The 25,623-nt window shown below is 47.9% G+C and overlaps 1 protein-coding gene across 5 annotated transcripts in view; it reads right to left on the reverse strand.

Moving 5' to 3' along the window:
* The window catches only part of TSPAN4 (tetraspanin 4), a 692,791-nt gene that overhangs the window by 292,432 nt on the left and 374,736 nt on the right, over window positions 1–25,623 (reverse strand). For 4 of the 5 annotated variants that reach the window (XM_030560655.1, XM_030560658.1, XM_030560656.1 and 1 more), the window contains one exon: window positions 15,439–15,518. In XM_030560655.1, coding sequence (XP_030416515.1) covers window positions 15,439–15,518 — 80 coding nt within the window. Of the gene's footprint in view, window positions 1–15,438; window positions 15,999–25,623 lie in introns of those variants that run through there. The other variant, XM_030560654.1, reaches the window with a different exon arrangement.

A 25,623-nucleotide genomic window follows, 5' to 3' on the forward strand; every position in this document is an offset into this window, starting at 1 on the left:
TGAAATAAAAAGGACAGCATTGTTTTTCTTAGGCCTTATCTACAAAAAGAAAGGTTTTGCCAGTATAACTGTACTGACAACTCCCCCTATGGCGTGGAGATATAGCTTATACAGGCAAGAGATTTCCCCCCCCCACACCCCCTCCCCTGTAATGCTCATACGAGTTTCCCAAACTAAATAAGCTATACCAACAAAAGGATTTCTTTGCTGGTATAACTGAATCTCCACTAGGGATTTTTGTTGGTTTAAAAATGTTGTAAAGAACCAGACCCCTAACCAACATTATTATATCAACAATGGATGTGACCGTGTCCTCATAAAGAGCACATAAATTTCACAGGAATTTTAGTTTACAATTGCTTAAAAAGAAAACCTAAGTAGGTCATGTTCTCAAGAGTTTATTCTTCCATTAAAGAAATTAATGTTAACAGATATAGCAGTATGAGCACAAGAACTGGGAGCCGCGATCCACCAGGTTCTAATCCCACCTCTAACACTGACTCAGAAAGGTGACATTTTTTTCATGAAAATGTTTGCAGAAATTGAAAAAAACTGCCCACATCAATAAATACTTAACTGCCTGCCTGACATGAATGCTAGTGTTTGAAAAGCACTTTGCGGGTAAGTACTAAGCATTATAAACATTTTGGATAGATATTTTCCAAAGCACCTTAAGTCCCATTTTCAAAAGAGGCTAAGCCAACTAGGTGCTTTTAAAAGTGTGTCGTTTGTCCAGTGTTTGATAACTAATATCTCTAAAAGTGTAGGACACAGAAAAGTCTTGTAAAAATTCACCCTGTTCTTCTTTACAGGGAAAAAAAACCAAAACAACAAAAATACCAAGTCAGAACATTTATCTAAATGATTTTTTTCTCATTTTTTTTCCCTGAAATCTGATAGGAAAAAAGGGTAGGCCTGAATTGGGAAGGGACTTGAAGGTAAGAACAAGAAGTTTATGGTTGAAGTGAGGGAGAAGGGACTCAAAGAGAGGGATGGCATACAGCAAAAGACTAGGACGATAATCTTAACAGCAGTATTTTGAATAGATTTGAGAAAGGACAAGGTGAAAGATGTTTAGGGCTTGGATGAGAGTTTTGTGACTGTGGGTAGAAAGAAAAGATCATATTTCTGAAATGCTGAGTGGAAGAAGTGGCAAGATTTAGATCACAGATCTACAGTCCTAACATATAAACCCCTTGTTCCCCTACAATTGCTATTTCAATTGCACAGAGTCTCTAAGGCCAATCTCAGACAATTGTTCTAAATTATGTCAAACGGTATGATTTTTTCCAGGTGTGTTTCAAATAAGTTTTTGGGTTTTTTAGTTAGAAGAGATTTTGAGATGCATTACAGTCTGACTGTCCAATTACAGCTCACAAATTAATTACGTTTACTTATATGGCATCTTGCAACAGCTCGACATTTTCAGCAGAGACAATTGTTGGATAATTTTAAGAAATATAATCTATTGATTGCAACCCTCATAGGTATTCTTTGGTTGAAAGCCATATCATATAGCTTCATATTTTCCTTTTTTTTATAAACCAAACAGTGCTCATTTATAATTTCAGCACTATCCAGACTTTGTTTCTCATATAACTATGCCATGTGAACCAAAAAATATGTATTTAATAAAAATGAAGCAATAAAACAGCAGTACCGTTCTTATTATGAATCATGTTTATCAGAGTAATTTCTAAGGATCACTCCAAAATGGGGCCCCCTTGTGCCAGGCACTGCACAAACACAGAGTGGCAGAAAGACTGCAAACTCTAATAGGCAGGGACTAAGCAAAAACACAGGCTCAGGGTGGAGGAAAGGGGTATAACACAAACAGAGTGAACTATGTGATGGCAGACAACATTATAATTCCATGGATCGGAAATCATGAGTGAGTTGCAAGCACAGGCCTGCCATCAAAATCTTCCAATTCAGTAGAGCAGAGAGAAGGGGCTGGGAATGATCTCATCCTGATTTCTGACTCCCAGCTGTGTTGAATTTACTATCTTCCATTGGCCTGCACAGAAAATATGCAGTAACCATTATACTGATTATTTTAGGCATGCCAGCTTCTCCATAACCAAACATGCCATATTCTACAGTCCATTCTGTCAATCACTGGGGTTTCCCAATTCTTTAAAGCAGGCAAAATGAGATGTGGTGGATCTACCTGATAGCAATTCTAGTAGATAGGGGTGCCAGCCCTCCAGGATTGCCCTGGAGTCTCCAGGAATTAAAGATTAACCTTTAATTAAAGATTATGTCATGTGATGAAACCGTACTTGTACAGCCAGATGTGGCCCTTACCCATACTCATGTTAAAGCGTACTTCATTATGCAAGCAGTTCCATGTAAAGCAATGGGGATACTTGTGGATTAAGGCACTACTCATCGTGAGTAAGGGGAGAAGGTACCTAACAAATAGGCAACTAGATATAAAGACAAATTCTTCTCTTCTGTTAACAAGCCTATTTTTCTTTCCAGTTAAATTCTAGCCCAAAGGTTCAATTTTAGGGTAAGACTACAAGCAGTAAATAAGTGTCCATATTCCTTTAGCAGAAAAGGGAACAACTCCTCCTGATTGCAGGATCTCAGGTTCATGACAGTAGCTGCACTCCTTAATTCATCTGGATGAGCACTTACTCACACACATTATCCTGTTGAAACCAATGAGCTTATTCACCTAAAGGCTCACACCAGCCTGCGTAATGGCTCCACAATCCAACCCTGAGCTTTCTACCAATTTCTCTACCTACTCCCTCCCCTTAGAAGAAGGGATCAATCACATAACACTCCCTTATGACCTAAGAGCCGCAACTGCAGCATTCTTCCCTCTATTTCAGTACTACAGGAAATTCCGTGAGGGGATAAAGACACAAGGCCCAAGCTGATACTAGTGGAAGAAGGGGGAACTTTTTGCCAGTTAATCAATCTATTGTTAAGATGGTTACCACCTTTGTAACTGTTGTTCTTCGAGATGTGTTGCTCATATCCATTCCAATTAGGTGTGTGCGCGCTGCGTGCATGTTCGTCGGAGACTTTTTACCCTAGCAACACTCGGTGGGCCAGCAGGTCGCCCCCTGGAGTGGCGCCGGCATTGCGCCTGATATATACCCCTGCTGGCCCGCCCGCTCCTCAGTTCCTTCTTGCCGGCTACTCCAACAGTGGGGAAGGAGGGCGGGTGTGGAATGAATATGAGCAACACATCTCGAAGAACAACAGTTACAAAGGTGAGTAACCGTCTTTTCTTCTTCGAGTGCTTGCTCATATCCATTCCAATTAGGTGATTCCCAAGTCTCACCTAGGCGGTGGGGTCGGAGTGAGACGTTGCGGACTGTAAAACCGCTGCGCCGAAAGTGGCATCGTCTCTAGCTTGCTGGACCAGTGCATAGTGTGATGCCAAGGTGTGCACAGAAGACCAGGTGGCCGCACGGCAGATTTCCTGTACGGGGACATGAGCCAAAAACGCGGCAGACGAAGCCTGAGCCCTGGTAGAATGGGCGGTAAGGGCCCCTGTTGGCATGTGGGTCAAGTCGTAACATGTCCTGATGCAGGACGTGATCCAGGATGCGATACGCTGGGAGGAGATTGCCATGCCCCTCATGCGTTCCGCTACTGCCACAAACAATTGTGGTGAACGTCGGAAGGGTTTAGTTCTCTCAATGTAGAACGCGAGAGCCCTTCGGACATCCAAGGAATGGAGCTGTTGCTCTCGTCGGGATGAATGCGGCTTTGGGTAAAAGACTGGCAGGAAGACGTCTTGGTTTATATGGAAGGCGGAGACGACCCTAGGGAGGAACGCCGGGTGCGGTCGCAGCTGTACCTTGTCCTTGTGGAAGACAGTATACGGGGGGGGGGGGGGGGTCGACAGTCAGAGCCCGAAGCTCCAAGACTCGCCGAGCCGACGTGATAGCGACTAGGAAGGCCACTTTCCAGGACAGCTACAGCAGCGAGCATGTGGCTAAGGGTTAGAAGGGGGGCGCCATGAGCCTGGTCAAGACCAGGTTCAGGTCCCAAGTAGGGGTAGGCCATTTGACCTCAGGGTATAGTCACTCCAGGCCCTTGATGAATCTTGACATCATAGGGTGGGAAAACACGGACTTGCCAGCCTCACCTGGATGGAAGGTGGATATAGCCGCGAGATGGACGCGCAGAAAGGAGATCGCCAAGCCCTGTTGCTTGAGAGACCACACGTAGTCCAAAATGGTGGGGACTAGCACGGAGAGTGGGTCGTGGCCGTGCTGGTTGCACCAGCAGCAGAAGCGTTCCATTTCGCTAGGTAGGTTGAACGCACGGAAGGCTTCCTGCTGCCCAACAATACTTGTTGTACTGCATCAGAACAGCGTAACTCAGACTGGCTTAACCAGCCAGGAGCCATGCAGACAGATGGAGGGACTGTAGGTCCGGATGGCGCATCCTGCCGAAGTCCTGTGTGATCAGATCCGGCCAAGGAGATAGGGCAATTGGATTCGCCAGGGACAGATTGAGCAGCATGGTGTACCAAGGCTGCTGCGGCCAAGCCGGAGCGATCAGGATGAGGCGGGCCTTGTCTCTCCGGACCTTGATCAGGACTCGATGGACGAGAGGGAAGGGTGGAAAGGCGTAGCAAAGACGTCCCGTCCACGGAATGAGGAACACGTCTGACAGGGAGCCCGGGGAGCGACCCTGTAGGCAGCAGAACACCTGGCATTTCCTGTTCGATCTGGAGGCAAACAGATCTATCTGGGGAAATCCCCACCTCTGGAAAACGAAATAGAGGACGTCCGGACAGATGGACCATTCGTGGGACAGAAAGGATCTGCTCAGGTGATCCGCAAGGGTGTTCCGCACTCCCGGGAGAAAGGAGGCCACTAGATGAATAGAGGGGGATATGCAAAAGTCCCACAGACGTATTGCTTTCCTGACACAGCGGGGAGGACCGAGTCCCACCCTGCTTGTTGATGTAATACATGGCCGTTGTGTTGTCCGGGAATACCGCGACACAACGGCCATGTAAATGGCGTTGAAATGTCTGGCATGCTAGGCGAACTGCCCACAGCTCCCACACATTGATGTGAAGAGTCAGCTCTCTCTGTGACCATAGACCCTGTGTACGCAGGGTCCCCAGGTGCGCACCCCAGCCCAGCGATGACGCGTCCGTTGTCAAGGACACTGAGGGCTGAGGGGCGTGAAACGGTAGGCCCGCACACACTTGGGAAGGCATTGTCCACCAGCCTAGGGAACCTAGAACATTCAGTGAAATCGTTACGATTGTGTCTATGGCATCCCTGCCTGGTCGATAGACCGACGCAAGCCAGGTCTGCAGCGGGCGCATGCGGAGTCTTGCATGCTTGGTGACGAAGGTGCATGCGGCCATGTGCCCCAGGAGAGCGAGGCACGTTCGAGCAGACGTGGTCGGGAAGGCCTGTAGGCTTGTGACCATGGACACTATGGCTTGGAATCGGTGCCGGGGGAGGCTGGCCGTCGCGAGGTTGGAGTCCAGCATTGCCCCGATGAACTCTATGCTCTGCATAGGCACCAGAGTGGACTTGTCCGGGTTGATGGTCAAGCCTAGACTCGCAAACAGCGCCCTGATGATGGTGATGTGCCCGGTCACCTGCGCCTCCGACGTGCCTCGAATGAGCCAGTCATCGAGGTAAGGGAAGACATAGATACGACGACGGCGCAGGGCAGCGGCGACGCCCGCCATACACTTGGTGAATACCCGGGGGGCCGAGGAGAGCCCAAAGGGGAGGACCATGAATTGGTAGTGGTCCTGATTTACCACAAAGCGAAGATACCGCCTGTGCAGGGGAAAGATCACAATGTGGAAGTAAGCGTCCTTCATGTCGAGAGCGGCGTACCAATCTCCGGGATCCAGGGAAGGAATGATGGTTCCTAAGGTTACCATGCGGAACTTGAACTTTTTGATGAATTTGTTCAGGCCTCGCAGGTCCAGGATGGGTCGAAGGCCCCCTTTTGACTTGGGGATTAAGAAGTACCGGGAATAAATCCCCTTGCCCCTTAGCTCCCTTGGCACCTCCTCTATAGCTCCGATGAGCAGGAGCTTGCGAACCTCCTGGACGATAAGTTGCTCGTGAGAGGGGTCCCTGAAGAGGGATGAGGAGGGAGGATGGGAGGCGGGTGGAGAAACAAACTGAAGATGGTAACCAAACTCCACCGTGCGTAGGACCCAACGATCTGAAGTTAGCTGGGACCATGACGGCAGGAAGGGGTGGAGGCGGTTGAGGAAATGAAGAGGATCCAGGGAAGGGATTGGTAAGCTGCTCTCGGGCGCACCTTCAAAAGTTCGTCTTGGGTCCCTGTAGTGGCTTGTCGGACCCAGAAGTGTTACCCCTTTGAGGACCTGACTGACGTCTACGGTTTGGCCGGCCTCGCCTCCGGTTAAAATCTTGTCTGGGGCGAGGCGGGGGGTAAGTGCGCTGATGGTAGGGGCGGAAAGGCCTTCTCTGAGTCTGGGGCGTGTGCATTCCTAGTGAACACATGATGACCCGGTTATCCTTCAGGCTCTGTAGCCTGGGATCCGTCTTCTCAGAGAAGAGGCCCTGCCCGTCGAATAGCAGGTCCTGGATTGTGTACTGTAGCTCCGGCAGTAGTCCGGAAGACTGCAGCCACGATATACGGCGCATGGCTACGCCCGATGCCAGTGTTCTTGCTGCCGAATCTGCGGCATCTAAGGACGCTTGTAGGGAGGTCCTGGCGACCCTCCTGCCTCTTCCAGGAGAGATGAAAATTCCTGGCGTGAGTCCTGGGGAAGCAGCTCTGTAAATTTGCCAACAGCCTCCCAGGTGTTGTGGCTGTAATGGCTCAGGAGGGCTTGCTGGTTCGCCACACGGAGCTGAAGGCCTCCCGCAGAATAAATCTTGCGGCCCAGCAAGTCCATGCGCCTGGCTTCCCTGGATTTTGGCACAGGAGCTTGCTGGCCGTGGCGTTCCCGCTCGTTGACTGATTGTACCACCAAGGAGCAGGGAGCGGGGTGTACATAGAGGTACTCATATTTCCTTTCCACTCCGCGGGCCGTGGGTGGAATGGAGGCCGGAGACTGCCATATGGTGTCCGCCTTCGCCTGGATCGACTTGATGAAGGGGAGGGCTACCCTGGTCGGTGCCTCCGCAGACAGGATGCTTACCACTGGGTCCTCCACTTCCGGGACTTCCTCTACAGGAAGGTTTATGTTCTGGGCAACTCGCCTCAGAAGGTCTTGATGTGCCCGGAGATCAATCGGCGGGGGCCCTGATGAAGATGTGCCCGCTACCGCCTCATCTGGGGAAGAGGAAGAAGACACCCCAGGGAGGAGTGGTTCCTGAACAGGAGCCTCATCCAGAGGGACCTCCACTTCCGGGGCATCCTGCTGCGCCAGGGGATCCGCAGGGTCTTCCTCCATACCTGAGGGGGGAGGCCGGCTGACTGTGGCCTCTGGTGCACGATGCTCCGATTGACTGGAGCGAGCCGGGCCCGAAGGTTCACCCTGGGCTTGGTGGTATGCCCAGGGCGTCCAAAAGGACCATTGTGGTGGTCCCTGGTCCGGGCGGGCCTGAACCTCTGAACCCCCGTAAGAGGTGCTGTCCATACGGGAAGAAGCGGACGAGTGCCTTGAAGGCCATGGAGGAGCCGTCGATGACTGTGGCAGGCCTCTGCGCATCCCGATGTCGTCTCTGCGCGGTGCCGGCGAGCGACACTGGGAGTCATGGTGGTACCCCGATCTGGACCGGGACCTGCTACCAGCTCGGTGCCGGGAGGTCGACCGGTGCTGTACGCTGCTGTGCTGGGATCGGCTGCAGTAGGAACGTCGGTGCCGAGAGTAATACGATGGCGACCGGGATCTTGATCGGTGCCGCGAGTACGACCGGTGCCGCAGGGAGCGGTCCCGGGACTGCGAGCGGCGTCTGGATCTCGAGCGGCGACGCTGAGAGTGGTCCCTCGATTTGGAACGGGACCGATGCTCAGTAGTGCCTGGCGAATGCAGCCGCACCATGGCGGGCTTGCCCATCGATTGGATAACCTGCACCGGCGGTGCCAGGGGTTGGGGCAGCTTGGGCTCTGTCAGGGCGATGAGGTCGCGTGCAACGGAGAAGGTCTCCGGCGTAGAGGGCGCAACAAGCTCAACCGCTGTTCTCACTGGGGAGCTGAGAGGCACGGGACTCAACGGTCCCTGAGGAGCCGGAGTCGACAGTGCGACGACGCTCGGTGCCGCGGCGGATGACGGTGCCAGTCGGTCAGGTTTGGAGGCACGCTCTGACTGCGGTGCAGTTGTAGGTACCGCAGGAGCCCTGTGCTTCTTGCTCCTCGGGTAGAGTGAGCGGTGCCGGCTAGGGTGCCGGGCTGGTGCCGAGCGGGAAGTTGAAGCCTTTGCCGGCGCCGGGCAGTCCGGAGCGGAGGCAACACTTGGTCCCGGTGCCGGAGTCGGTGCCGACAGAGGGGAGTCAGCGCTGCCTCCATCAAGATCTGCTTCAGGCGACTGTCTTGCTCCTTCTTCGTTCGGGGCTTGAACGCCTTGCAGATCAGGCACTTGTCCGCAAGGTGGGACTCGCCTAGGCACCTCAGGCAGGAGTCGTGCGGATCTCCTGTGGGCATCGGCCGATGACAGGCCGCACAAGGCTTAAACCCGGGTGAACCGGGCATGGGCCCTGGCACCGCGGGGAGGAAAAGGGGGTGAACCCCCGATCCTCTGTATAACTATTTACAAACTACACTTAACTAACTTTATAACTACAACTATTACTATAATTACAGAACTATATATACTATACTGTAGAAGAGTGAAACGCTAGGGAGGTGGAGAACGGCTAAGCCGTGCTCCACAGTTCCAACGACCGACAAGGGCGGTAAGAAGGAACTGAGGAGCGGGCGGGCCAGCAGTGGTATATATCAGGCACCATGCCGGCGCCACCCAGGGGGCGACCTGCTGGCTCACCGAGTGTTGCTAGGGTAAAAAGTCTCCAACGAACATGCACGCAGCACGCGCACACCTAATTGGAATGGATATGAGCAAGCACTCGAAGAAGAAGTATTGTTTCTAATAATTTAAAGTTGGCTTCCTAAGACAACTGGGAAATGTTGGTGATCCTCAGCCTTTAACATTCAATGAGATTCCTGGCTACTTTTGTTATTTCCATTCCTATTCCAGGGAATGACACATACAGAGGGGTGGGGAGCCCGGTTCAGCAATATCACCTTTTTTTCCAGCATTCACAACTAGGACAGCAAACATGGGTTCAGCCAAAAGTGCTCTTTCCAATTTAATTTTGTCAGCAGGTTTCTGGTAGAGTTGCTCGCTCAGAACTGAAGAAATGTCCCATCTCCTCCCAGTGATCATGCTCAGGGATCAACGTGCATAGGTTGAAATGTTTGCAGAGCAGCCACCCAATAATACATTTGTTTCCTTCTCGTTTCCAACTGTTGGGGACGTGCAGGATTGCCTGTACATTTGGAATATTTTCTTCTTCCAGACATAACATGCCAAGGACTAGAGTTGTGTCTCTAGAACAGTGGTTCTCAACCCAAAGCACAATTTAGCACACAGCTGCAGCCCAACTATGCTAAAAACAATTCAAAATTTGCCGCTCCGATCTGGCAGGAGGTGGGGCTGACTGAGGGACAGGCAACGGGGGGGAGGCTCTGGGCAGTGAGGAGGTGGAGGTGCTGGGCAGTGGAGGGTTTGTGGGTGGTGCAGGGCAGCATAGGCCTCGGAACTATGAGTGTGGGGTGGGTGCTGCAGCACCCCCAGGTTTTACTTGGGGTTCACCTCTTGGCCCCACAGCGCAGGGTCCCAGCTCCTGGCCCTGCTCTGTAGAGGGGTCTCTGTGTGGGGGGCACTGGGCATAGGGGTCTGTGTGTGGGGGTCTCTGGGCAGGGGAGCGCTGGGTATAGGGAGTTGGGAGAGTGCTGGGGGGGGCAGGATGTGGTGTGGGTCTGCCCCCAAGGGGAAAGGGCAGACTGGCAGTGCAGGGTGGGTGAGCCAATGTGTGCCTGGCGCAGTGTTTCTCATCCTGCAGCCCACAATGGTAAATGGGTTGAGAAGCACTGCTCTAGGACACAACCTTTAATAAAAGGATGGTGTATTGCTGTGCCACCTAAGGAGTTATACAAGGAGAGAACTGTACCTGAATTCCCATTTCCTCCTCCTCCCCAGTTGCTCCTAAAGGGCGCTGACATGCCAGCTCAGCTATGCTGGCTAATGCATGATGAGGACAGAACAAAGGCTCCACCCAATCCCCATCTCGTCATCTGCTCTTGTGTGTGCATGTGCCCATGCGCATGTTCAGGGGGCAAGCTTGTGCTGCGCTTTTACCTAGGCAAACCCAGACATCCTGTACAGAGGTGTAAAGGGAGGGTCTTACAACTCCACGTAGGGGTGCAGCCAGCCTTCCAATCTAGCCCTAAACTATGCTTACTTCTGACATGGGCCAGTGTCCTCTAAGCACTAGAAGGTGATGCTAAGTATCATTTTTTCACTTGTGACTTACATTACAATTGGAATTAATCTATTCAGAGGTGAAAGGCTAATGTGGCAACCCAGCAAAGAGAGCTGGGTGGTTCAATGCTGGAAGTTATAAACAAGAATTACCTCTTTTTTAAAAGCAGTGACCCCCAAAGCTGTCATACATTGTCTAACAGTGCTGCATTTCAATCAGAGAAACCATATTTCAGATTGTTGCAGTTCAGTGTTTAAAAGGACTGCATTTTTCTGATTCAGAAGCCATGGTGAAGTGGTGCCAGACTTTTCAGAACAGTATCAGTCAAAAACTTTATATGGATTAGAAATGGAAACAAAAGGAGGATTTGTTCAGCACTACCAAAGCAGACCAAGTGTTTTGCTCTGAGGCTTCCCAGTTACTCATCACACTCAGATGTGTCCAGTTGGTAGCACTGTGTCAGTCTACCAGTAACACAAATTACAGCACTACCCCTTCCCCTGCAGTGTTCTTTTTGGTACGAGAGAAAATGTTCATAAAATAGGGATTTCAAGCCCAGGAACTAATATTAGAAATTACCTAAAAACATGGGGACATTTTCATAGAAATCATCAGCGATAACTACTAGGCTTCTCTGCCTCTGACCTTCTTCCTTTGGTTTTTGTTACTGTTTGTTCTCTATGCGAGTCTTCCAAATCATTGTTGTGCAGCTTCTTTTCTTTACTAATGTTTTTATTGGCTCGTGCATTATCTGTTGCTTCAGAGATAACTCTTAATTTTACTGATGGCAGAGGTGCTACCAATCCTGTCTCTGCTCCAGCAAAGGATTCTGTATGAAAAGCAAGAGACACTGGAAGCACAAGCAGAAAAGGGAAACACACAGAACCATACATCTTAGAAACAAGTTTTGGGGAAAGAAGGTGGGAACATGTGGAGCAGTTTGGGTAGTCACAGAAGGTAAAACAGCATCAACATTCATCTTTTAGCAGCGCTCATACTGCCCTAAGAACATATCCAACCTTGGAAACAAAAGACAGCCTCTAGCGTAGTGGTTCCCAAACTGGTGTTCACGAAATGTTACAGGGGGTTCTTGGGAAAAAATTCCCTAATGGCGGACAGAGATGTCCTTAGGGACCCGAGGCAGCATGGGACTAGTAGCTTGGAGCCCCTGGACTGCCAGGAGCTAAGCAGATCAAAGCAAGCACCTCTATCACACTGAGGAGATTTAAACTTCAAGACTACTTACAAGAAATAGAAAGGGAGGTGGATATTTTTTGCTATTTTTAAAATTAAATAGGCAGCTAGCCTTGTTTTTAAAATTACTGTGAAGAACAAGTTTAAGCTTTGTTGTAACGTGTGTTGTTTGCCTGAACTGCTCAAGACCTGAATGCTTGTATAAGAGGAATTCTTTGAGCTGGCTTCTTAGATACCTTCATGCTGTTTCACATCTGATACTTCTTGATGAAACATAGGAGCCTTGTCTTATAACAGGCTTATTCAAAGTGATACAAGCTATGAAAGTGAGATCTTAGAAGAGTGTTGCCATTTTCATAATGTAATAAAAATACTGCAATGATAAATAATAATTAATAATAAATAGTGTGTAATATGTAATAAGCATGTCACAAAAACAAATTTTATATTTCCATGATCATAATAATTTATACTCAGGTAAAGGAGAAAATCCCTGGAAATATTCTTTTTTAGGAGAGGGTTCACAAGACTTGCCATTTTGGTGAAAGGAGTTCACAGGCTGTTAAAGTTTGGGAACCACTACTCTAGCGAAAGGAACAGGCACAGCAGTGTCAGGGGTTATAAGCACAAAAGCAAGTTGTTCATTTCACTGACTATCATGAGGAAACTTTGTGAGCGAAGAGGGCAGAAGGGAAACAATTTGGTCTTCCCTGGGTATTTCACAAGGAGAATATTCTGCCTAGTGATCAGTAGAAAAGGGAGATCTGTAGACTTCAGAATTATGGAGATTCAACAGAGGAAAAAGCAATTCTCTATAGCAAAAATATATATGGGCAAGTGTTACATAGCACGTGTCTAAAGCTGGGAGCGTCTACAAGCCAATGCAGCGATACAGTAATGACTATATACAGCAACTCTCAGGGAATTGATAACACTATGGCAATTCCTTTACAAGTGATGCCTTCTAATAATTATAGGCCAGATTCTGATACATGTAGTCCAACTTAGTAGTACTCTACTTTATGAGTAAGGGCTGATTTCAAATGGGATGCTTCCTAGAGGAAGGAACTATTGTCTCAGACTATTAAAATCTAGCCCTATGTAAATAACTTCTGGCACAGTGTAATAGCATTTAAACTACCAGTAGAATGGTTCACATTCCCAGCACTGGTCAGGCCCTTCAGTCAATGACACCTGCAAAACTTCCCAGTATTTTACCCAGCAACGGGAGAGGGGAGATTTTTGCTCTAAATTTCACAAGTTGTGCAACAACTTTTACTGTCACAATGCAAGTCCAACACTTAATCCAATAAAGCATGCCAGGAATGTTTAAAATCCAGGCCTTTGGGATTTCCTCTTCTATAAATGCACCACAGTTAGAGCCAAGAATAGCTCTGAGATATAAAATACTGAACCCACTGGAGCTACACACTAGGGAACCATTCTCCCCTAGCCCCCATTTTAGGTGGGAGATCACCACAGGTGAATGGAGAGGTATGGCATGCATGGAGCCTAGCAATGGGAACAGAGGGAAGGTACAAGAGAGTAGAATTATACCTTACGAAAAGAGAATCTAAGTATTTGCTCATCCAGAACATAAATTGGGAACAGCCTATTGGAGACACGAGGTTTCTGTCATTTAATGCAATGCTTTCTCTTTATTCTTGGAAAAAACCCTGCCGTTTCTATTTAAAAAGGTAAAGGATATCAAAATACTGTTTCTTTTCTGGCTTTCTATCACGTGCCACTAGATAACCATCTAGAAAAGTTGAGGGAAGAGTAACAGGATAAGGGGATAGCAAAAGCGTTGGCAGGTACTCATACAAAGATAAATCCTGCTTGCATAGACACTTTGAAAACTCTTTTTCTTTGGTTTCTCAGCAAATGCAGTAGCCATATGACTGGCAACAGCTTTAAAAACAAAACCCAAACTATCAATCCACAATCACTGCAAAATTGTCAAGTGTTGGAAATACATCCCATCCACTTAAACCTATATGCTTGATAATAGCTTATATTTATTTACTCTCTGCAGTATGAGAAGCCAGAGATCTGCAACAGTTACAGCTACATACTATGCTAACCTCATTCGGACACGGTCATCGTCAATCATCCCTCCTGTGCAGGAAGTGTGTCAAAGGGAAACAAAATAGAGAGCATGCTGCAGCACTTGACCCCACCTCCTCCCCCTGCTTGCACGGCTGAGTTAGTTCAGAGCCTTCCTGGCTGAATGGTATTCTCTTTTCGAACAGCTCCCCCAACACCACTACCCAATGCTTGGGGAAAGCTTTGATGTCTTCAGGGGAGAAAAGCAAACACTCTTTATCTGTCACTCTGAACGACTGTTAAGGCATTGCCTTTGTGAAACACTCCAAAGAAACAGTCTGCCATCAGTCCATTGTAAACGCATGCACGTTACATGCAGAAATACCTTGTAAAATATACAGGTATACATCAGTGCAGGATGAATGGAATAAAAGGAAGCGGCACACAGAGAATATCCCTTGAGGGGCTGCCATGGCTAGTTTCAAAAAGGACTGTTCCTGCCAACATTCTGTGGGATTTCTCCAGCACAGGCTTCAGCTGGCTGACTGCGCTATAATCTCAGCCGGAGACGGATGATAGCCTTAGAAGAAGCATAAGGCTTAAAAGGGAAAAAGAGCCAGCGTTCCCATCTTTTCAGGAAGCTTTGGGGCTAAGCTGGGATAGACATCAGGAGACATTTCTGCCCCCAGCAGTGAGAGAGAGAATGTGAGTTCTCAGACGCTTTCTATCAGCTTATCTGAGGCTTTAAAAGGGCACTCTCTCTGTATTTCATAGTGCCTCTTAGTACGAGGCCAACTCAGCGGACTTGCATTAGTTTATCATGTCCTGAATTCTTGGTACCAGAGCGTTACACTAGCGCCAGAGGAAGTTACCTACGCTCAGTGATTTCTGATGCACAAGGCACTGCAGCATGCGTGGAACAGACAATTGTACGGTAGTGCTTGATAAAGAGAATAACACTGTCATACACACACAAACTCCCTTCCTTATACCTCTGGCAACATATGAGAGAATGGAGAGTCTGTAGTAAGCAAAGCATCATTTCCAACCACAGCCCCCCATGACCACCCCCAAATGCCAATATGGTGGTGCCATTGTTTTACAACACCCCATCCTTTCATTCCCTGCTGATGATCCACCATGGGAAAATTCAGATGGAGTTACTGAAGATAGGCACTCCAATAAAACACCTTCCCATGCAAAGATCTGGATGGGGCTACTTTGAAACAGGAGGAACTCCCTTTCTCTTCTGCCTTGCCAATTAAGTCACTTCATTTTTACATGGGGAACAGCATTCATGATTCATATCCCTGACCATGCTCCCTCAATCAGTCTCCAAATCCCTCATTTTCCTGTGCCTGGCAGAGAAACACCCACTAGCTGACTTTTATCAGCTGTTTTATGTATTAAAATGATGACGTAGAGATGTACGCATGTACATGCCATCATGTGTGCTCCGGTGACGCATGAGTATTGGGTAAATCCAGGCCACAGAACAACAACCTCAGATAACTCAAACTAGGTGAGGCAGGCATTGCATTCCACCTGTGTAGAACACAGGGAAATGGGAGGGTAAGGAGGGTACCCATATTACCTTGATCCTGACTTACCACAACCAAAGAAAGATTGGCCTAGACATTGCTTACACCCAACTTTCAGTGCTCACAAACTAGAGGAAACAATAAAAAAAAACAACTTTCAATACCCAGTGTTTCCCCCCCACCTCTTACTAAAAAAAGGGGACACAAAGACAAACATCTCTCAGTCTCAGATGCGTACTCACCCAGAAGAGAAGGTTGAAGACAAACATTAGGTACTTGATGCACTGCAGGCAGTTGTGAGCCATGCTGCACCTCTTCAGCTCTAGGAGAAAAATAAACGAGAGATCCAGGTAAAAGACAACGTACTTGTTCCCCTTCGGGGACGTGTACTTAGCCTTGGTGGCTTTAGGGCCCGGGTTGGTGTGGAATCCAAAAAACGAATTGCTGGCGGCCCCAAACTGGCCGCCATACATGCTGCTGTAGCGACGGAAGGCGCCATTTGGAAAACTGTAATCCTTGCTGTCCAAAGAAGGACTCCTGTGATAGGTCGATTCATCGGTGCTAGACCTGCGCATGGTGACTTCCGATTGTTCCACGGTTACTACTGATGTGACAGTTGTTGGATGTTGGCGGTGGAGGGAAATACGTTTATTTATTTTTTCCTCTCTCCTTATCCCCCTATTGCTTTGCACCAGCTGTTCTTTGGTCTGCCATTCTGTCGAGTTAAGTGTGCTGTAAAGCAGAGGTTGGTAAACTGGAGTCTGCTCAGCCAGGAGTTAGGGAACAGAGTGCTTCCGTGTGAGAGAGACTTCTCAACAAGTAAACATTCCCTTTGGTTTCACGCTTCCCCCCCCAGCCCGCCCTACTACCAAAAAGCAAATGAAAAGACAGAGATATACTGTACCCAAAGCAATTAATTTTAAAAAAAGGAAGTATGATCTTGCTTTTGTCGCAAATGCCATACAAAACCCTGGCTCCACATGCTAAACACACACAGAAGGGAAGGTGCACAGACTTGTTGGTAAGAACAGAAATTATCCAAAAGGCAAGCAGCTCCCATGCCCCATTCCTCTTTGCCACATTGCTCTGCCCTGAGATGCTCAGCTCACTTTAAAGATCCCTGTTTCTCCTCACACAGACAGAGCCTATGGTAAGTTAGCCACGGAGCTTCATTCACAGTGCTGCTGACACTCCTCTGTGACTCCAGTCCAATCATGCTCTCTGCTAGTATACAGTCACAGCTCTGTGGTCCATCCCTGCATCTGAAGCGAGAGGCAGAGAGAATGAGCGTTCTTACTGTATCTTATGAATGCCTGCTCAGCATTCTCTCTGGCTTCTGCCTCCCCCAGCCAATCAAAATTACCCTCAGACAACACTGCTCCCACACCACCACCACCTTGTTTAAAATAAAAACCTCCCCTTGGTTTCTTCTCAGCAAATCCAACATAAGCTGCTTTTAACCAATCACTGTACAGGTGGAGGGACTACAGTATGTATCTTAGATTTAACCAGGTACATTCCCCTGGATTAATTCTACTCTCTATCAGTCCTGTGTACATCAAAGCTTGGAGCAGGTTTTAATCATCCTAGCTGCTAGTGGCTCCTCAGATTTATAGTTCTCAGCAAAGAGCAACTGAATTTAGATTTGGTCTGAAATGCAATTGGCCCTACAAGGATTGGGTATGCATAGGTTACACATCCAGATTCACAGGCACACACATAAAATGTGCTACATACGGCATACACATAGAGAGTGCTATAGATGACAGCAAATGTATTAATTAATTCACTTATGACTATCAATCAGATTTTAGACCCCAAAAATCATAACAGTCCCATGCATATACATTTGTTTTTGCAGATGCTATTAAAACTCACTTGCCAGAAGACTGGTCTGACCTATCTATTATGTTTACTCAGTGTAGGGACTTCTCTTTTTACTTTTTTTCAAACCAGTATCATTTGACTTGTCACTCAGTTTAATGCTATTTCATTACATTTGCTTCTCCACCTACCTATCTGTTTTTCCATACTCAATCTACTGGGTTGGTGTCACGCACTGTGTGTGGGGCTCACCTCCCCACAACTGGCCCAAGCTGCTCTAACACGTCAGCAACTAATAGAAAATCTTTCACACAATGCAGCTTTCTCAGAGAGGAAGGATGTGCTTGTAGTTAAAGCATTGGACTAGAATGCAGGAGAGCTAGACTCAATTCCCTGCTCTGTCACAGACTCCCTTTGAGACCCTGGTAAGACGTTTATTATTTGCTTCTGCCTCCGCTCCCCATCTGTAATATTAACACCTCATTTCTGCCATCGTTTGTCTTAGCAATTTATATTGTAAGCCCTTGGGGCAGGGACAGTCTGTTACTATGCATATTGGGGCAGGGTGAAGAGGTGGCTGGCTGATATTTTTAAAGATTTGTTCAGGTGAAGAAATAGGCCAGATAAAAGCAGGTCATGTGCGCGCGCACCCACACACACAGAGCAATCAATTTATTTAACAGCAAAGTTGCCTTTCTTAGTTCATTCCTGCAAACAAGCCCCAGATTCAGTTCATTTATAAACTGTGAAGACTTCCATTCATCTTCTTCCCCAAGATATAAATATACAGCACACACCTGCTGCTAGTATTAGAGAGAAAGCACTGCATTAGCTGCTAAGAACATTCCAGCTCTGGCTCTTAGCCCACACGCCTCTACAGCCTTGTGTAAATAATAACTTTTTTGTACCCCCGTTTCCTTATCTATAAGAACAAAGATATTTCACAAGTGGGGCTCTCCCAGGCCTACAGCAGCTGTCCTTCCCTTTCCTTACAGGTACAAACTCCATCCCCAATATAAACTCCTTCTCATCTAGGATACACAAACAGTCCAAAACAGACAATCCTTCCAGCTGTGAGCTTCTGATTCACCACTCACTTCTCCTGTAGCTTCCCTCTCTGCCTCCCGCTGCAAGGCAGGCAGACCCATTTGGCTGATGAGCTCAGCTGCCTCAACCTTACAGAACCTTAACTCTTCCCTGTCTGGTCCCTGATTGCTGCAGATAAGCCCAGGAGAGGGTGAAAATTTGAATCATCTGACTTCTATGAGGTGGCCCCAGTGTCTTCGTAAGACACAGATAGGTAGTGTACCCTGTCCATAACAATGCCGACCCACCTCACAAAGGGATGATGGGGATTAATTAATGTTTGATAAAAAATTTTTTTAGATGAAGAGTACTTAAGTATGATAACAGCCTCTCCATGACCATCTCAACACAAATTGTTTGCTATCATCATTTAATTCCGGTTGTTTCTTTTTAAACCACTTTGCTCATACCAAATATATCTAAGTGCCTCTGATGCACACATCCACTTGGTGCAGCCCAATGTACCTGGCATCTCTCAATATTCCAGAATGTGGGCAGGGTGACCGGACGTCCCAATAAAATCGGGACTGTCCTGATATCTAGATGTTTGTCTGGATATTTCACAGTATTCCTTTTTTTACCCTTCAATCGGTGACACCCCCCCCCGCCCCCCGCATGTGTCCTGATATTTTCTTCCTCTCATCTGGTCACCCTAAATGAGGGTAATGAAGGGAATGATAATCCAAAGGGAAATTCCCCATGCATCTTAGAAGCAGGCTTTCTGTGCCTCTGCCCATGACGTCCAAGTTTATCCTCACAGGGGTCCAGAGGAAACTCAGGGATTTTAATCATTAAACCTCCCTTACTTCCCATCTCTGTGCTGTACAGAGCAAATTCCATTCTCCAAGCAGGGAAACCCATGACCACTTCACCTAAAACAGCCTGAAAAGACGTCCATGGGAAAGAGTGAAGCACCTCTGCAGCAATCCCCACCTCTACGGACATGGGGGATGGGAGAGTGGTGTAGGACGGAGGAAAGATTAGCTTTCTGTTTAAGGGAGTGGACTGAGAAGCAGAAAATCTGGGTTCAATTCTCAGCTCTTCCACAGATTACCTGCGTGACCTTGCACAAGTGATTTGGTAGCTTAGTTTATCTTCTACAAAATAGGGATAACAATACTTCCCAAGCTCACAGGGGTGCTGTGAGATTAAAATAATGTCTGAGAGGCACTCAACTACTCTTATGATTGGGCCATATATGTGTGACCACATGCACCCCGTGTGGCAAAGTACCTGCCTCTCCTCTGCTAGCTCAGTCCTTCTTAGCCTTGGAGACACAGGCTTGGGCAGTCGCACAGGGTCTGGCTGATCCCTTCTCAGTCAGGCCCTTGTTCTGTTTTCCTCTCCTTCTGGGGAGACTGCAATCTGCCTTGCAAGAAAAGCTTCAGAGTTCAGCTGCCCCTACTCGCTGGCAGCTACTCTACTTCTCTCCTCCCCCCTGCTTCCCTGCCAGGGAGGGTTTAAAAAGGTCTCCAGCCATTGGGGTCAGCTGAAACTAATTAGCTCCCTGGTAACCCCTGTTCCAACTGAACCTTATTCCTCCATGGTTAAGCCTTCTGGGACTAATTACTACCCCTCCCCTGGTAGCTAAGTGTCCTGAGTTTGCCACATCCTGTATTCACCCACCACTGTAATAACTTGTATAAAATATGCCTTGTGAGGTATCATTTGAAAACTAATAACTGGCCGGCCAACATAATCATGGTGAAATGTGTGTAGTAACATTATATGTGAAGTTATGAACATAAGCTGAAATCATGACCAAAGTGCATTCACCACTTCGAGAATGAGTAAACCTGCTTCTCAAAGAAAAAAGCCAAGCTGACACCTTACCAAAGCTGATGAGCAATCACCTAACAGATGGAAACTGATCTGCATCTTAGTGAACAACAGCATGGAATCTCTTTCAGCACTTTAGGGGGGGCGGGCAATGGATCTAATAGATCTGGACTGTCCAGGAGAGGGCTGGACAGTGCTGCACACACATTTTTTGGGGGAAATCCAGGACTGGGGGTGTGTTTGGGTCATCTTGCAACCAGGGCCGCGCAGAGGATTCCGGGGGGCTGGGGCCGTCGGCGGCAGGTGGCTCCGGTGGACCTCCCGCAGGCGTTCCTGTGGAGGGTCCGCTGGTCCCACGGCTCCAGTGGACCTCCCGCAGGCACGCTTGCGGATGCTCCACCGGAGCCGCAGGACTGGCGGACCCTCCGCAGCCATGCCTGCGGGAGGTCCACTGGAGCCGCGGGACCAGCAAGTGGCAGGGCACCTCCCGTGCAGCGAAATGTCTAGAGCCGGCCCTGTTCGGCGGCGGGGGGGCCCTTCCGTTCCGGGACCCGCCGCCGAAGTGCCCCGAAGACCCTCGGCGGGGCCCCCACCAGCGAATTACCGCCTAAGCGGGAACCGCTGCCAAAGTGCAGCCCTGTCAAGGTATTTTTCCCCCAGTTGGAACTTTAGCGTCCAAAAGTGGGGACCTGCATGGACACTTCTAAGCTTAATTTCTAGCTTAGATCTGATAGCGCTGCTACCAGCCAAAATATAGTGTTTGGCACATTTTCTGTTCCCCCAAAACCTTCCCTGGGGAACCCAAGACCCAAACCCCTTGGGTCTTAAAACCAGGAGAAATAAACCATTCCCCCTCCTTTCCCCCCTCCCTGGGTTACCCTGAGAGACTACACTGATCCAAACTCCTTTGATCTTAAAACAGAGAGGAATTAACCTTCTCCCCCCGTCCTTTCCCCCCACCAATCCCTGGTGAGTTCAGACTCAATCGCCTTGGGTCTTAAACAAGGAAAAAAATCAATCAGGTTCTTAAAAAAGAAAGCTTTTAATTAAAGAAAGAAAAAGTAAAAATTATCTCTGTAAAATTAGGATGGAAAATGTTCACAGGGTATTCAGCTCATATAGACTAGAGGCACTTCCCCCCTCCGCCAGCCTGAAATTCAAGTTACAGCAAACAGAAGTAAAAATACTTTCAGCAAAATACACATTCACAAGTTAAGAAAACAAACATAAGACTAATCCGCCTTTTCTAGCTAGTACTTACTATTTTGAACATGAGAGACTGTTTCAGAAAGATTGGGGAAACCTGAGGTGCACGTCTGGTCCCTCTTAGCCCCAAGAGCGAACAACAAACAAAACAAACAGCACAAACAAAGACTTCCCTCCACAGAAATCTGAAAGTATCTTGTCCCTCCATTGGTCCTCTGGTCAGGTGTCAGCCAGGTTCACTGAGCTTCTTAACTCTTTACAGGTAAAGAGACATTAACCCTTAACCATCTGTTTATGACAAGTCCACTCTTCGGCGGTAATTCGGTGGCGGGAGGCCCCCGCCGCGGGTCTTCGGGGCACTTCGGTGGCAGATCCCATAACGGAAGGGCCCCCCACCGCTGAATTACTGCCGAAGACCGGGTTGCACTTCAGTGGCAGGTCCTGCTTCGGCGGTAATTCGCTGGCGGGGGGTCCTTCCGCCCCGGAGAGGAAGGACCCCCCCGCTGGCGAAGACCGGGAAATGAAGAAGCTCCGGGGCCCGGCCCCGCAAGAGTTTTCCGGGCCCCCCGGAGCGAGTAAAGGATTCCGCTCCAGGGGCCCCCAAAAACTCTCGTGGGGGTCCCTGCGAAGCCCAGGGCCTGGGGCAAATTGCCCCTCTTGTCCCCCCCTCTGGGCGGCCCTGCTTGCAACTAGTAACCAAAGCTGCTGGAAGCCAGAGTGTGACTGGTGTTTGCTGACAGGCTGCTAGTGTCAGAGTTGTTGGACCAGGGCCATAGCTATATACAGACACTCAGGGTGTGACCTGCATGTTGTTTGGGAGGAGCCCAGGTTGGGAGCTACAGCAGCAAAGCACTGTGAGGCATCCCAGGTTGCAGGGCTGGGGTTACACTGCCCCTCACTGGTTTGGATTGCAGCCCATAATGCCATAGCATGTAAATAAAAAGAACTACCAAGCTAAAAGAATGGAGTGGCATACGCAGGTTGCTAAGCACTGCCCCTTTCTTAGGGGCCAGCAAACACCCATGTGCCTCCAGGATGTACAATGTGAGTCAGAAGTGATTCACCCCATTTAGCGCACACACCCTGTGAGCCTACAGAAATGCACATGATTATAAATGAAGCAATATAAAGAAAAACTAGATATAATGCCTCTCATACTCTGCTGAAATAGTGTCATGTCACCATTTATTACTAAAATTGGAGCCCCACAGTGTTTCCAGAGTGTAATAGGGACCAAGTTAACATCTCCATTATAAACCCTATTTCTGAGGAGCTCAAAAACTAGTTCATTTTTACTGGCCTCCAGATGTCACATTATGTGCAAATGCCATCCATTAAAACAGATTTGACCCTCCCTCAGGCAAGAAATCAATCACCCAATAAAAATAAACAGCAAATTCTCCAGCTTCTTTTCCCTCCTCCCCCTTTTCCCCTCACTTCCCAACATTAGGTCCTGGGGAACAGGAAGGAACTTGACACTCTTGAGAGGATGGCACAGCACAAATATTAAAACCTGCCACACAATCAGTCCTTAATGCACATGTGTGGATTTATTTATAAAGCCAAGACATGAAGCAGAAGAAAGTGTTTCTAAAAGTGGCTCCTGGGTAATAAATAATAAACATTATACAGGGCTACCTTTCAGACAGGAGTCTTTCCACACTGAGGTGGCCAGACATAGGCTAGTGCCAGGGTACCCCAATATGAAGGATGGTTCCACCCTCAACCTTCACCACCCCAGTGACAATATGGCTCACAGTACTGGCAGCTCTTTTAAGGCAGCGTTTCTCAAATGCGGCCATCAGGGGCTTTCCTTGCAGCCACAGCCTCCTGGGCTGTTATGGGGTTGGAAGGGGGAGAAGTAGCGAGTGATCTCTCGCCCCCCTGCTGTTGCTCCTGGATGCACTGTCTTGGTGTTGATTGCTGGGTTGCCAGCAGGGATGGCCCTTTGGTGACACCTGGGGCACAGTGTTGGAGAACCAGGCAGCCAGTGAGTTCCCCACCTTCTCAGGGGTGGTTGGGCTCAGGCTTCAGCTCTGGAGTGGTGGGGCAGCACGCTCTGGCCACAGGGCTTCGGGCTCCAGCCCCCCACTGCCTCCCTCTCATCCACCCCGCTCCTCCTGGCCCCTGCTGCCTTTCCTGACCCCTCCTTCCCCCATCCAGGGCTTAGTTTGTCCCAAGTTTGACAGGGCTGAGTAAATTTGCTGTGAAAAGCAATACTTGTATGTCTGTTAAATCACAACAGACTTACTACCTAGCAATAAAAAATTTACAATGATTTGGACACATATATGTGCATATTTATTTGTTTTTCCTAAAGCTAATTAAGTATTTTAGGAAAAAGTGTGAGAGTGGCCACCAGCAAGAGTTGGTAGCCGCACTCTGAGGCCACCAAAAAATTTGTATCAGGAACCCCTGTTTTAAGGCATCTTTTTGGCAGGGAGATAGATATTAGACGCAAGAGAGAATAGCAATCTGTTGCTCACTCTCGGTTTGAGCATTGGCCTGCCAAACCCAGGGTTGTGAGTTCAGTCCTTGAGGGGGCCATTTGGGAATTGGTCCTGCTTTGAGCAGGGGGTTGAACTAGATGATCTCCTGAGGTCCCTTCCAACCCTAATAATTTATTATTCTAATATACAGTAATTCAGTGGCTGATAACACGCACATATAGAATCCACCTCTTTTTGATCAAATCTATTATAAATTAGAAATTCCTGCAGGAGACGGGAAGAAGTTTTGCACCTCAAATGCAGAGCCCTATAGAAACAGCATTGCCATCAAAGGGCTAGATTCTGACTTGGACCATATGCCCGCAAGACAGTCAAAACCCTCCTAACCACTATCCAAGGGCTACCTGGACTTTAAATATGGGTGATTATGAGTAAACAAGGCTACTCACTTGCTCCTGCAAGTGAGCTGGAAAAGGCGAAGAATGGGCAGAGCCAGGGTAGCTGAACCAGTCCAGGAGGGAGGTAGTAATTTTCTGCTGATATAGGCCAGCAATAAATTAATCTCCCCGTTGAGCAAGGAAAAAACAGGAAAGGAATCCCAAACCAGACCACATTAATCTTTATTACCCATCCACTTTCCACATTCTCAGTTGCATCTGTACATTGTTATCCTTTGGCCAGTTCATATGGATTCTCACATACAAGAAAGAAATCACTGTGCAGTCTCACTAACAGAGATTCAGTCGGTGCGAACTTCAGTGACATACTAACATTTATGTTGTGACACCTCTGTCCACATTGGTGTGAGTGGAAGTGTCATGTCATGGTGGAGTAGATTTACGTCACAAAATCCTGGCCCATGGAGTAAAGAAGATTGCACAGTAATAAGGTAAAACAAAGTCCTGGCAACAGATCAGTACTATAACAGGCGTAGATGTTAAAAGCGGAATTGTAACAACTCCATTACCCTTTTACGTCCTGTCTCTGAGCAATCTCATCCATTTACGTGGCTTCAGGTATCATCTCTATACTAACAACTCACAAATCTACCTCTTCACTCCTAATCTGTCTCCTTCCATCCAGCCATCTTGGCCTGTCTCTTTGACAACTCCTCTTAGCTGCCTCATCCTTTGCTTACACTTAACAAGGTGAAAACCAAACTCCTTATCTTCCTTTCCTAAACTTACTCAACCTTACCCTTTTTCTATCATGATTAACTAAACTGCCATCTTTCCTGCCACATGGGCCTGTAATCTGGGAGTTATATTTGGCTACTCCCATATCCTGGCCACCTCCAAATTCTCTTCCTTCCTCCTCCTCAAGAGTTCCAAGGTCTATGCTTTCCTTTCCATCACTGTGGGTAAATCTTGCAGAGGCAGATTTGAAGTCAACTGAAACCAATAGATTTTGGATCACTCCTTCATTGTGTCCACCTTCACTACTACATCCTCCCTCCTCTATGACTGCACACACACACTCCCCTCTTTGATCCACACAAGATACAGTGACTTAACTCATCATCTTTCTTTGTCAGTTTGTGTATGTCACTCCTTTCTTAGAATCATTTCAACGGCTTCCCATTTGCTATTGCTGGAACTTTAAGCTTCTTTTCACTGTCTTTCAAAGCTCTAGATAACTCTGTCCCTGCCCTTAATCAAGCTGGTCTCAACTTGCATTACCCCCTTTCCTATGCTCCAGCAGTGTTGCTACCTTCAACAGCCCATTTGTGATCTTCTTACAGAAAAACCTACCACATATTCTCCTATGCTGCCTCCTACATATAGCCCAATAGTCCTTTGCTCATCTGCAAGAATCCTACCTTGTTTTTCTTTCCAAGAATTTTCCCTTTAAATTGTGGAGATGATTCCAGAGCAGTCAAAACTGTTACCAAGTAGCTGACCAAATAAAAATGACAAACCACCACAAAAAACATAGTTTATTTAGATGTTTCCCTCTATTCTTGCATCATGTGTATGTGCAGCACTGCACTCTACTAGATTGAAAATGACACTGTTCAAGCATATGTGGTTCTAAGACCTAATACTATCACAGAAATGTCTCTTTCATAGGTTACTGTGATGG

Source organism: Gopherus evgoodei, chromosome 4, assembly GCF_007399415.2.
Source record: "Gopherus evgoodei ecotype Sinaloan lineage chromosome 4, rGopEvg1_v1.p, whole genome shotgun sequence".
NCBI lineage: Eukaryota > Metazoa > Chordata > Testudines > Testudinidae > Gopherus > Gopherus evgoodei.